The sequence below is a fragment of the Oncorhynchus tshawytscha genome, linkage group LG14 (genome assembly GCF_018296145.1).
Source record: "Oncorhynchus tshawytscha isolate Ot180627B linkage group LG14, Otsh_v2.0, whole genome shotgun sequence".
Lineage (NCBI taxonomy): Eukaryota > Metazoa > Chordata > Actinopteri > Salmoniformes > Salmonidae > Oncorhynchus > Oncorhynchus tshawytscha.
The window spans coordinates 19,360,315-19,374,302 of record NC_056442.1 but is presented as its reverse complement, the minus strand read 5'-3'; the positions used below and the strand labels follow the sequence as shown (position 1 = coordinate 19,374,302).

At 48.0% G+C, this 13,988-nt stretch overlaps 1 protein-coding gene across 1 annotated transcript in view; it reads left to right on the top strand.

Annotated features, from left to right (window-relative positions):
* LOC112267356 (mitogen-activated protein kinase kinase kinase 10) overlaps window positions 1–8,452 on the top strand; it is a 40,605-nt gene extending 32,153 nt beyond the window's left edge. Inside the window, exons 4-11 of the mRNA XM_042297099.1 lie at window positions 1,826–2,001; window positions 2,169–2,415; window positions 2,687–2,809; window positions 3,072–3,210; window positions 3,385–3,497; window positions 4,061–4,311; window positions 4,555–5,083; window positions 5,685–8,452. Coding sequence (XP_042153033.1) covers window positions 1,826–2,001; window positions 2,169–2,415; window positions 2,687–2,809; window positions 3,072–3,210; window positions 3,385–3,497; window positions 4,061–4,311; window positions 4,555–5,083; window positions 5,685–6,097 — 1,991 coding nt within the window. The 3' untranslated portion in view covers window positions 6,098–8,452. The remainder of the gene's footprint in view (window positions 1–1,825; window positions 2,002–2,168; window positions 2,416–2,686; window positions 2,810–3,071; window positions 3,211–3,384; window positions 3,498–4,060; window positions 4,312–4,554; window positions 5,084–5,684) is intronic.
* The last annotated feature ends 5,536 nt before the right edge of the window (window positions 8,453–13,988 follow it).

The following is a 13,988-nucleotide window of genomic DNA, read 5'->3' as shown; positions in this document are numbered from 1 at the left end:
CTTCCTGTCAACCCAATTTCACCTATTGATTAGAACCAAGATGGCTTCCTGTCAGCCCAATTTCACCTATTGATTAGAACCAAGATGGCTTCCTGTCAGCCTGTCAGTCTATTATTGTTGGTGGTCAGAGTGCGAGTACTGTAGGTTCCCCTCCCAGTCAGCCAACTGGCGGTTTCATAGGCTCTTGCTCCACTTCTCTCTCCACTATTTCCCTGCATTCCTAATGCTCTTTCTCGCTTCATCCCTCCCTCCCTCCCTCCCTCTCCTTTGTCTTATCCCCGTTCATCCTTTAATCTCTCCTTTGTCACCCCTCTACCGTGTCCGCTCTCTGTTTTACTGCTCTCTCTCCCCTCTTTCATCCCCTCTCTCTTTTTCTTCAGCCCATCCTTGGACTTGAAATATCATCTGTCTGTCTATAAACAATGGTTTGGGATCTGAGGGCAATTTATGCTACAGAGCAATGGGGTCTGTTCAGTGGTGTAGGTGGTGCGGAGACGTGTACATCTAGAAGACAACCACTGCACTTGGTTATTTAGAGAATTTACACGACCGTTCAAAAGTTTGAAGAACATTTTTTGTCCTTTAAAATGACTTCAAATTGATCATAAATACAGTGTTGACATTGTTAATGTTGTAAATGACTGTTGTAGCTGGAAACGGCTGCTTTTTAATGGAATATCTACATACAGAGGCCCATTATCAGCAACCATCACGCCTGTGTTCCAATGGCATGTTGTGTTAGCTAATCCAAGTTATTAATTTTCAAAGGCTCATTGATCATTAGAAAACCCTTATGCAATTATGTTAGCACAGCTGAAAACTGGCCTTCTTTAGACTAGTTGAGTATCTGGAGCATCAGCATTTGTGGGTTCGATTACAGGATCAAAATGGCCAAAAAACAAAAACCTTTCTTCTGAAACTCGTCAGTTTATTCTTGTTCTGAGAAATGAAGGCTATTCCATGCCAGAAATTGGCAAGAAACTGAAGATCTCGGAACAACGCTGTGTACTTCTCCCTTCACAGAACAGCGCAAACTGTCTCTAACCAGAGTAGAAAGAGGAGTGGGAGGCCCCGGTGCACAATTGAGCAAGAGGACAGGTTCATTAGAGTGTTTAGTTTGAGAAACAGACGACTCACAAGTCCTCAACTAGCAGCTTCATTTGTCCTCTTGCTCAGTTGTGCACCGGGGCCTCCCACTCCTCCTTCTATTCTGGTTAGAGCCAGTTTGCGCTGTTCTGTGAAGGTGTAGTACACAGCTCGGTACCAGATCTTCAGTTTCTTGCCAATTTCTCACATGGAATAGCCTTCATTTCTCAGAACATGTATAGACTGATGAGTTTCAGAAGAAAGTTATTTGTTTCTGGTCATTTTGAGCCTGTAATCGAACCCACAAATGCTGATGTTCCAGATACTCACTAACCTAAAGAAGGCCAGTTTTATTGTCTCTTTAATCATCACAACAGTTTTCAGCTGTGCTAACATAATTGCAAAAGGGTTTTCTAATGATCAATTAGCCTTTTAAAATGATAAACTTTGATTAGCTAACACAGCGTGCCATTGATACACAGGAGTGATGGTTGCTGATAATGGGCCCCTGTACACCTATGTAGACATTCCATAAAAATTCTGCCTTTTTTAGCTTCCAATAGTAATTTACAACATTAGCAATGTCTATACTGTATTTCTGATCAATTTGATGTTATTTTAATGGACAGAATATTTGCTTTTCTTTCAAAAACAAGGACATTTCTAAGTGACCCCAAAATCTTTGAACGGTCCTGTACATTTAAGCCATATTGACTCAGCCTCCTCTCCCCATCCCCAGAGTGCTGGAGCCCTAACCCCCACAGTCGCCCGTCCTTCACTAGTATCCTCATGCGGCTGCTGGCCATCGAACAGTCGGCCATGTTTCAGATGCCCCTGGAGTCCTTCCACTCTCTGCAGGAGGACTGGAGGCTGGAGATCCAGCAGATGTTTGACGAGCTCAGGGCCAAGGAGAAGGTGAGAAGAGCCCCCACGGTCACGTGGGCATGTTGTCAACATCCCCCACAAAGTGCAAGTGGGAAAGTGCCGTTGCCTTGGCAATGTGAATGATCCTCGACAGGGTGTTATGTTGCTGTAACACCACATCTACATTTTGTTTTATACGCCCCTCTCCTCTCCTGTAGGAGTTGCGTTCCTGGGAGGAGGCGTTGGCTCGTGCGGCCGAGGAGCAGAGGGAGCAGGAGGAGCAGCTGAGGAGGAGAGAGCAGGAGCTGGCTGAGAGAGAGATCGATATCGTGGAGCGTGAACTCAACATCATCATCCACCAGATGTACCAGGAGAAGCCCAGGGTCAAGAAGCGCAAGGGCCACTTCAAGAAGAGCAGACTGCTCAAGCTGGGCAGAGATAGCAACAGCATCAGTCTGCCCTCTGGTGTGTGATGGAGGGTATTGCACCCAAGCACTTATCCTATTACTTGAATAGGGCATCATTCTTTTTTCTTTCTATCCTTATTAGGATTGCAAAATTCCAGTAACTTTCCCAAAATCCACAGGTTTTTAAGAAAGACCAGTTGGAGGGTTCACGGATTCCGGGAATCTTCCAGCCAGGATTTCTGTGAAACCAAGCAATTTGGTGGAAAGTTACCGGAATTCTTGCTGCCAATCATTTGACTGTAATCCCTCCCTGGTGTGTATGTACACAGGTTTTGAGCATAAGATCACAGTGCAGGCGTCTCCGAGCGTGGATAAGAGGAAGCCCCAGGGCAATGAGAGCACCACACCTCCAGCCAGCCCAGGGGTCATACCCCGCCTCAGGGCCATACGACGTGAGTTGATCTGTGGGGGGAAGACAGGGACAGGGGTTGAGGGGGACTGGAGGACCGAGGACACACCAAAAGTTAACACCAGTTATTCAATTGTGGGGGATGCCATTGTCTCAATATAATCCGAACCAATATTATGAATTCCCTCCCTAGATCTTGTATTCAAGTGGATAGAACTGCATTTTGTTATGTTCACGGCACAACGGGAGTTTGTTGATGATGTGTGGTGTTGTAATGACAATAACTGTGTTATTGAGCCCCTCAGTGACGCCCAGCGATGGCAGTAAAACGTGGGGCCGCAGTGCCGTGTGTAAGAAGGAGGACCTGGCAACTAGCAAAAAGAAGGGACGCACCTGGGGCCCCAGCTCCACCCTCCAGAGAGAGAGACTGGGTGGAGAGGACAGGTAACAGTCATGGTCCAAAAACAGCCCCTTGATAGCCCCATTCCCTTACCTGCCGGCTACCCTTTCAGATTTGTTTCACTTGCACGTCAGAATCATCTCTGAACATTATTCTGGCGAGTGTTTGGTGTATGGTACCAGTTAATAGTATTGACCCAATCTTCTTTCGTCTTGCAGGTTGAAGTCGCTGGGCGACGGATGCAAGGTGTGGTCCTCTAGTGCCCCGAATCTGGGCAAGTCTCCCAAACACGCCCCCATGACCGCCGGCTTCTCTAGCCTCAATGAAATGGGTGGGTCTCTTCATGTATCACCATTTCTGCAACAGAAAAGAGGTTGCAAAACATACCGTGGATACAAAATCCGTCGGATTCGTGACTGATTGAAATGCTTTGTTCTCCTTCTCACTCTCTCTCTTTCTCTATCTTTCTGTCTCTCTCTCTTTCTCTCTCTTTCTGTCTCTCTCTCTTTCTCTCTCTTTCTGTCTCTCTCGCTTTCTCTCTCTTTCTGTCTCTCTCTCTTTCTCTCTCTTTCTGTCTCTCTCTCTTTCTCTCTCTTTCTGTCTCTCTCGCTTTCTCTCTCTTTCTGTCTCTCTCTCTTTCTCTCTCTTTTCTGTCTCTCTCTCTCTTTTCTGTCTCTCTTCTTTCTCTCTCTCTCTCTCTCTTTCTCTCTCTCTCTCTCTCTCTCTCTCTTTCTCTCTCTCTCTCTCTCTTTCTCTCTCTCTCTCTCTCTCTCTCTTTCTGTCTCTCTCTTTCTCTCTCTCTCTGTCTCTCTCTCTCTCTCTCTCTTCTCTCTCTCTCTCTCTCTCTCTCTCTCTCTCTCTCTCTCTCTCTCTCTCTCTCTCTCTCTCTGACAGAGGAGCACTGTGAGCTGGAAGAGTCGCCCGGGTCGCTGATGCCCCCAGAGCCCAGCAGTAACGGGTCTGTGGAGGAGGGAGGCCCCTCGTTGGGCGGGGCGGGGCCCGGGATGGGGAGTGGGGTGGGTTACCAGGACTCTGTGCGGCGCTGCAGCCAGAGGAAGAAGAGTGACCTGCTGCTGCTGGGCTGTGCCTCTCTACTGGCCTCTGTAGGTCTGGGGCTGGACCTGCTACAGCTGGGGAGACTACAGGTACTGTAGGGAGGGAAATGGGTCTGTAACACACCCAGAAGGACAAAATGACCCAAACCATGGGAAGAGATCCTCAATCTGGCCACCTGGTGTAGCGATGATCTTTACACACTGAATAAGGGTTTACACTCAACACCAGGGAGTTTACAAGGTCTAGTGTGTGTCAGTTGGCAAGATGCAACTGTAGATTGTAAGGTAGATGCCAGTAAGAACTGACCCGTTTCCATGTGGGTGTGTGTCTAGGTCCAACAGGACGAGCAGGACCTTAGAGAGGAGCAGCGCAAGAAAAAGGACAGCATTTTCCAGCGAACGGGTCGCTTCCGTCGCAGCACCTCTCCCCCGAGCCGCGCCCTGTCCCTCTCGCTGTCCCGCCGCCGCGACTCTACTCTCCCCTGCACGGACCCCTCTCCCTCCGTCACCCTCCTCTCCCTCTCCTCCCTCTCAGACTGCAACTCCACCAAATCCCTCCTTCCCTCGGACCTTGAGGACTTGGCGTTGACCCCCGGAGTGGGCGTCTCCCTCCCCGCGGCGCCTCCCGTCCCCTCCGTTAACCCCCTCCTGGATCTGAGGGCAGAGAGCTTCAAGAGGGAGCCCAACCAGTCCCTCACGCCCACCCACGTGTCTGCAACCATGAACAGGGGGCACAGACGCACCCCCTCTGACGGGGCGATACGCCCCCGCGCCCAAACCCTAGGGCACCGCAGGACCCCCTCGGACGGCAGCATGCCCATGCCGCCCCCGCCAGGGCCACCCACCCTCCCCCTACATGCAGGTGAGTGTGTTGGGAAAGCATGATGTCACTATGAGCTTTAATTGAATTGAATTGAAGAAAAGGAAGCAATACACTGTGTACAAAACATTAAGAACACCTGGTCTTTTCCATGACAGAGACTGACCAGGTGAACCCAGGCGAAAGCTATGATCCCTTATTGATGTCACTTGTTAAATCCACTTCAAATCAGTGTAGATGAAGGGGAGGAGACGGGTTAAAGAAGGATTTTTAAGCCTTGATACAATTGAGACATGGATTGTGTATATGTGTCATTCAGAGGGTGAAAGGTCAAGACAAAAGATTTCAGTGCCTTTGAACGGGTTATGGTAGTAGTTGACAGGCGCACCGGTTGGAGTCAAGAACTGCAACGCTGTGGGGTTTTTCACGCTCAACAGTTTCACGTGTGTATCAAGAATGGTCCACCCTCCCAAAGGACATCCAGCCAACATGACCCAACTGGGGGGAAGGGGGTTACAATTGGACCTAAAATAAGACATGGCCTGTCATGGCCCATCCCTGTTAACCAAGTGTTCATATTATTCTCCCCTGTTCTCTCCCTCTTCTCTCCCTCTGGTATCTGTATTTCTCTCTCTTCTCTCAGGTTACAGGGAGACCCTGGACATCCCCCGACTCTCTGACCCCTCCAGCCTCTTCCCAAGGGTCCTCCGCCGCAAGGCCCCCGCTCCGCCTGTCCCCATCCCGGTCCCGGAGCCCCTGACCATCATCAGCCCCTTGGAGAGGCCCAAGACCCTGGCGTTCGCCCCCCGGCCTCGGCCCACCCCAGCCAGGGTGCGACCGGACCCCTGGAAGCTGGGCTCCCTGTCCAGGACCCTCAGCTCATCCCCGGGCAGCAGCTGTGACAGTCCCCTGGGCTCTGGAGACAGCAGTGCCAGCACCGGTGCGGTCAGGCCCAACCTCATGGACATGGACGTGGATGGACAGGATCTGGACGGCACCGTGCCCCTGTGTGAACAGCACCAGGCTGCACAGCTCTGTGGACAGAACTACGGCTAAGCCACACTCTGCAACATTACTGTATATGGGCAACACTACTCCTAGTGCACACTTCAAAGACTCCTTAGTATGCCCACTTTATTCCTGGTAGCCAATCCCTTTGCGAACAGTACTTCTCCTAGTGTCCACTCTGAAGCCCACTTGTGCGGGCTGTACCTCTCTCCTGGTGGTCACTCCTAAGCCTTGTGCCCTCCTAGTCTCATAGTGCTCCTAGTACACACCCAAGCATCCGGGACAGCACTTGTTTTAGTGTCCCTTCCAAAGCCGCCCAGTGTGGGACAACATTCCTCTAAGTGACCACTCCGCAGCCTCTAGGGTCCAAACCTTTAGTGCCCTAGTGACCAGTGTGCCCTCCTAACCTTCCGTATATATTACCCGTCCTCCAAAAAGGAACATGTAAGCCATTACGCTTCTAGGCAGACACTTCTAAGTGCTCATCCCTATCCATCATTTCCTGTGGTCTTCACCACTCCGTGGACTCTCTGCCTCTCTCGACACAGGTGTCATGTCTGTCTCTGCTCTCTCCTTCCCCAAAGACTAGGGCTGAAGCTTCGCCAGTGGTCGACACTTCACACCTCTCATCAGGGTTGGAATCATTGTACGCTGACTCTTGGGAGTGCCCTTGAAGTGTCCACGTTAATAGTTGTTTTGTGGGGGTGGGGGCCTGATTTGTTACGAGAGCACCTCTGGGTGCCATGTGAACCCTGCTGCCCCTCCTTCGTATTTACATGTAGTCAATGGCAGGTCGACGCTCCAATCCTGAGCGACTTCCAAATCAGTGAGTAAGTTGCCCTCTTATTGAGCGTCCCCTTCTATAAAACTAATGTCCACCTCCCTCACCTCCACATAGCATCTTGCTGTATAGGGATGGTCTCTGTCCTGCCCCCTCTCCCCAAAGGCCGTGACAGGAACAGGGAAGCCATTTTAAGCTCCACAGCACAATGGACAGGACTTTGCCTCCTCAGCCCTGTGTAGGCGAATGAGTTTGATTCTTCTCAACGCTTGAACCATTCCAGCCATAACCTGTTTAGCACAGCATTTTCTATTGGTTTGGTCGAATTGTGGGTCTGTATGGGTGCACTCTGTGTGGGTGCGCACGTGCGCGCTCACGCGTGCTTGTGTTTTGTGACCGCATGTTATTTTAGCGTGAAGGATGTACTGTAGAACTAGCAAATCCGTAGTAAGAGAGCCGAAACATGCTTTTCTCCCCCTCATTCTTTACCTTACGTCCTCATAGGGTTGCAAAATGTCCGGTAACTTTTCCAACATTCCCTGGTTTACCAGAAACCCTGGTTGAAAGATTCCTGGAATAAGCAGGATATGCGAGAATCCTCGAACCAGGATTTCTGTAAAACGAAGGAATTTGGGGAAAGTTGCTGTAAATGGGAAACGCTATGTCATCATAACCTGGAGTTTCTCAGCAAATGTCCTCTCTCTCACCGATCATCACTGGTTTGTATAGAGCCCCTTATGTACTCTGCTATATGGATAGTTTACTACAACAACAGCAGGTCCTCTGAGAGCAGAGGAGGACCATGGGAAATGAGGGTAAATCCACTTGCAATAAATGGTTAATGAATACTACCTGTTTTCTACAACAACAAAAAAACAAATTCCCACATTCCGTACCCCTGACTTCCTTTCTCTACCTACTGGATAGTGATACAGCATCATTGAAGGGGGAAGAGGGCACAATCTTTGGTTAAAGAGCCATGATATGGACATGTCATTGACATGTCCGTGTCACAAGAGTACAGACTGTGAAGGACTTGACACAAGGGTGCTTGGGATGTGGACGGCGAATCGAGAGAACTCTGAATTCTCTCGCAGGCCCGCGAGCGCACCCGTACTGTCTGGTTGCTGAAAGACGATGAAGAACACCACTTTTTAATGGCACAGTTGGTCAAGGCTACATACAAGTATTTACTTGGCTGTGTCTGGGAGTGTTTTGTAGGTATGTGTGTGTATGCGCGTGTGTGTGTGTGTGTTTAGTGTTATTATTTGAATGGGATGATGTCAATCCCATAGGTAGAGGGGTGAGCCAATCTCATCTTTATTCTCCTTGTGTGGTTAAGAACGCTCAGAGTATTTATTAAAATTATTGTTATAATTGAAATAATGATTAATTATTGTTATTATGATTCTCTTTACGGAATATCTGTATATATATATATTTGTTAATATAACACAGACCAACCAAGAAAAACCGAGCAAACTACAGACTGACGGGCGGATGTCTTCGATCTGTCTCACTCTGTGACGTTCTGGGATACCTGACGAGGGACGTGTTGTTGACTGTTGAGGTGTGATGATGAATGATTTAATGAATGACAAAATAAAAGAGGAAGAGAAGTGCTTGCTTTGTTTCTGCTGTTCCTTTCTCCCTCTCTCTCTCTGTCTCTCTCTCTCCCCCTCTGTCTCTCTCTCTCCCCCCCCTCTCTCTGTCTGTCTGTCTCTCTTTCTCTCCCCCTCTCTCTCTGTCTCTCCCCCTCCTCTCTCTCTCTCTCTGTCTCTCTCTCTCTCCCCCCTCTCTCTCTGTCTCTCTCTCTGTCTCCCCCCCCCTCTCTCCCTCTCTGTGGAGTTATATCCATAAGGTTAACTCTCTTTACATTTTTACATACATTCTATTCTACCACAAGCTCTAGGGTTTGTAATAGCTGAACATTTACAGCACTTATTTTCAAGTACCACACATTATACTGGATCTCTGTGACCAGGACAGAGGCCTGGCTGCAATAACAGTGAACCTCCTCTAGATGTCATCAAAGCTCATCACGATATGTCACTACTGTCCTTTACTACACTTACAAGGACAAGTATGGTACAGGTTGTGCTTTTTGATAATCATTTAGTTGTTCACAGGTAACTTTCAGGTTTTCTTCTGTGGCGTTGTATCCTCCGACATTATCATCTGTCTTGTTGTTATGAGTATTACGAGATGGTGCCCCCTTTGAGCATGAGACCACCCTGACTAAAAAGTCCCACGGGATCTCTGCAGGATTTTTCTTGCCTTTGTGACGGAATGGTGAAGGTGACCTGTAGGAATGTTGTCTAATGTGTGACTCCAGCATCGTGTTGACGATGAAACATACCTGATATATTTACTTAACGTTTCAGACACCTGACTTAATCGAACCGGCTAATAGAGATGCATTCACAGTCCAGTTTGTACCTGGTGCTAACGGGGCGTCATTTGTCCTGATATTGTCAACATTCTGATTGGGCCCACATATTAGCCATTGCAGCTACTCATGGCATTAAAATGTGTCTCCTTACATATCCACTGTGTCTGCACTGTCACCAGATTTCCCTGTAGGCAAATCATTTAACATACATTGTTTCAAAATAACATCTATTCATTTTTTTTTATTTTTAATACTGATGCCATAAGTCAATGGTTTTAGAGGGATGGATACTGATGATTTAAATGGTTTCACTGTCCAAATCAAATCGATTTATAAAGCCCTTTTCACATCAGCAGAAAGTGCTGTACAGAAACCCAGCCTAAAACCCCAAACAGCAAGCAATGCAAATGTAGAAGCACGGTCCGTAGAAGCACGGTTACACTTGTAAGATGTCCAGACACAACGCATCTCTGACTACCTCAGGGGGGTTGTCCGAAAAGACTGGTTCCCAATCAGACCACAATAAGTATTTTAATCGTCTACACCCGTCTAAAAACGTGGCGACAATCAAAATGTGACAAGATTAGAACATGGGACGCATGTTAGCGCCAGGTATAAACGGGGCTCGTGGCAACAAGCAGTGTGGAAGAGCATCATCAGCTGTTCGTTCAGCTAATCTGTGACATGAGTTAATAAAAACATGGAACTCATGAATATATTCATCGAAACTGAAAAAGAAAATGAGAGGTTTTTGATGCAAGGCGGAATGTCAGTCACCGATCACACACCGTTCCAGACGCCAGCCAGTTGCCTAGCAACCGCTCTTCACATCGATGGCAATGCTATTAAAAGCCACAGCAAAGAAAAAAGGAAAAGGGGCGATGGAGGAAATTTTGACTCAATAAGGATTTGTTTAGAAAGGTCTCATGTACATCCTCAATTCACCTCCGGTTTCACCAGTGCTGAGGTCGTTGCATCACAGTGCTTCTCTGTTCCCCCGTCTGAAACCTAGTGACACAACGCACACATGCACGTTCGCACTCACACACCCATTGCGTCTATATGTTTGTTCCTATTCCTGTTCTCCTGTCGTCTTTTTGCCTCCTTTGTGCTTTCTTACTTCCTCCATGTCTTGCTCTTTTATCTCAGCATGTCTCTCCTCCTCTTTCCTCCCTCCATCTTTCCCCTGGCACCTCTCAGCGGGTCTATCACACTGGGCACAGACGTCCATTCAACGTCTATTCCAACGTTGCTTCAACCAGTGTGTGCCCAGTGGGATATCTCTTTGCACCATCCCTCTTTCCTCCCCCTCCATCTTTCCTCCAACGCGTTTCTCAGCCTCCCCTCTCTCTCTGGAGCTCAGGGAGCCATTAAGCAGGGCAGTCAGTAGTAATAGACAGATTATTGCCTTTGGAGGGAGAAGAGGAGCGGGGGGAGGGAGAGGGGTGCAGAGAGAAGTGTGTGTGTGTGTGGCTGTGTCGTTGAGTACCTCCCACAGTGAGGTAGCACCATGCACTCAGACAACCCCCGAAGACAATCACGCGGCACAATTATTTCTCCTTTTAAACTTTATTTATAGTCCTCATTTACCAATCAATAGTGCATTCCCGGGCTAGCAGTTCAATGTAACCAGTTATCACGTCCTCCAATGTTAGGAGTTGGAATATTGATCGGACGTTTCCTCACATGGTCCAATGGGGAAAATGTACTTCTAACCATGATGTACTCATCTTCAAGTCCTACTCTCTCTCTGGTGCAAGCAAACGAGAAAGAAAGAAAAGAGAGAAAGGAAACGGATGAGTTCTTCGTTGCTGTAGCTCATAAAAAAAACCTCTACCGTTTAACTGGTTCAGTTCTCCAACGCCCACTTTCTTCAACGAGATACACTGTCACTTTGCGGGGGTTTGACAGACTCCCGGAGTGGGTGTATGGACCTTCCCAAAACAGGCGACAACAAATCGTACTGAAACATCGACACAGACACAGTGACAGAGAGCCTGCGGCGCCTTTATACCAAACTGTTTACCCTTCACTTGCTTTCTCACCAGTTGAAGAAACAACTCAATAAAGCAAAGCTTTTAAACAGACATTTTTTTTCTTCCCCTTTTCAGTTTTGTATTTCCCCCCACAATTGTTTCATAACCACAAAAACGACTTTAACATTTGACAAACGTGTACCTCAAATGACATCAAAGGAAAGAGATCAAAAAAATATTTAAAAAACAGAGCCAGTATTTACTTTCCCAGTCCTCTTTTTAGTTTGTGCTTATGCAGTATGTTTTCAAAACTAGGCTGCTGTGGAGAGGATGTCTCTATCTATGTTCGTACAGACAGCGTGTTGTAACATTCTGCCCACAATAACTGGTCCAGGGTCATTCCATTATTTATCTCACAATGGGTCATGTTTGGGCAGGGCTGGGAAGAACTTAGCCCTGACCTGTTTGTATGTGTCGACCGTAACCGTAGACATGGAGCGAGAAAGCACATTGGGACAACGACAGGATGGTGGACGGATGCATTGGAGATAGGAACCACGGGGAGAAAACCTATTCCCAAGAGGACCATGCGTGAGGAGGGCCAGTTTAGCCAGCCATAGGGACTAATACAACACTACTGCTTTCCTGTTCTGTTTCGGAGCGACAGTGGTGAGGTTGAGAGAGTAAGAGACCGAGAGGTACACTACATGACAAAACGTATGTGGACACCTGCTCGTCGAACATCTCATTCCATAATCATGGGCATTAATATGGAGTTGGCTTCCTCTTTGCCGCTATAACAGCCTCCACTCTTCTGGGAAGGCTTTCCACGAGACGTTGGAAAGTTACTGCGGGGACTTGCTTCCATTTAGCCACAAGAACATTAGGGAGGCACTGATGTTGAGCAATTAAGTCTGACTCGCAGTCGGCGTTCCAATTCATCCCAAAGGTGTTTGATGGGGTTGAGGTCAGGGCTCTGTGCAGACCAGTCAAGTTCTTCCACACCGATCTTAACAAATCATTTCTGTATGGACCTCGCTTTGTGCATGGGGAATTTTCATGCTGAAACAGGAAAGGAAAAAAATTGTTGCCACAAAGTTGGACGCACAGAATCATCTAGAATGTCATTGTGTGCTGTAGCGTTAAGATTTCCCTTCACTGGAACTAAGGGGCCTAGCTCAAACCATAAAAACAGCCCCATACTACTATTCCTCCTCCACCAAACTTTACAGTTTCCACTATGCATTGGGGCAGGTAGCGTTCTCCTGGCATCTGCCCAACCCAGATTCCAGATGGTGAAGCGTGATTCATCACTCCAGAGAACATGTTTCCACTGCTCCAGAGTCCAATGGCGGCGAGTGCTTCAGCATTCTGCATTCTAGTTCTGTGAGCTTGTGTTGCCTACCACTTCACGCCTGAGTTGTTGTTACAACCTAGACGTTTCCACGTCACAATAACAGCACTTACAGTTGACTGGGGAATCTCTAGCAGGACATAAAACTGACTTGTTGGAAAGGTGGCATCCTCTGGCGGTGCCACATTGAAAGTCACTGAGCTCTTCAGTAAGGCCATTCTACTGCCAATGTTTGTCTATGGAGATTGCACGGCTGTGTGCTTGATTTTATACACTTGTCAGCAACAGGTGTGACTGAAATAGCTGAATCGACTAATTTAAAGGGGTGGCGACATATTTTGTATATATAGTTGGAACTCAATTTATTTTATTTTACCACTTTTTCTCCCCGATTCCATAAAATCCAATTGGTAGTTACAGTCTTGTCCCATCGCTGCAACTCAAGTACGGACTCGGGAGAGGCAAAGGTCCAGAGCCTGCTCGCTTAACCCGGAAGCCAGCCGCACCAATGTGTCGGAAGAAACACCGTACAGCTGGCGACCGAAGTCAGCGTGCATGTGCCCGGCCACCACAAGGAGTCGCTAGAGTGCGATGGGACAAGGACATCCCCAGCCGGCCAAACCCTCCCTTAACCCAGACGACGCTGGGCCAATTGCACGCCACCTCATGGGTCTCCCAGTCGCGGCCGGCTGCGACACAGCCCGGGATTGAACCCAGATCTGTAGTGACGCCTCTAGCACCTCGATGCTGTTCCTTAGACCGCTGCGCCACTCGGTGGGGCTGGAACGGTGTTCTTAATGTTTGGTATACCCCCCCCCACCCTTACTGTTGTTACTGATTGTTCTGTTTCATTGACAATCCCGATTATTATTACAAAAAATCGTATTATGTTAATGTTTTTAAGCATATCCATTTCCAAAATAGGCTTTGGCAATGTGGACATTGTTACAAAAAAAAGCAATAAAGCAATTCAAATTTAATTGAACTGAGATAGAAGAGATGAATTGAACTGAGATAGAAGAGAGAGAAAGAGAGCGAGAGAGAGACGGGGAGCAAGAGGTGGAGAGAATGATAATCAGAGAGAGAGAGAGTGAGTGAGAGAGAGTTCTTGGTGGTTCCACACCATGCTGCTGTTACCCTTGCTCCAAGGTGTTCACCCCCCCCTCAACCTCTCCACCACGCTGCTCTAACATAATCCCATCTCTACAGATTCAGAGCGACATGGCATTCGTGCCGCGTTAGTGGTGCTGCTGGCCCATTTCTCTCTCCAGTTGGAGCCTCTGGCTCATGCAAGTTTGCTCCAGGCATCGTGCTGCTGCCTCTCCAGAGTCGCATTGACACACTTTGGTCCCGATCTCCCTCATATTAGGTCACAGGCAAATGAGGAGAACTGCTATCGTTTTGATCTTGCATTATTCACTCCTCTGATGTTTTTG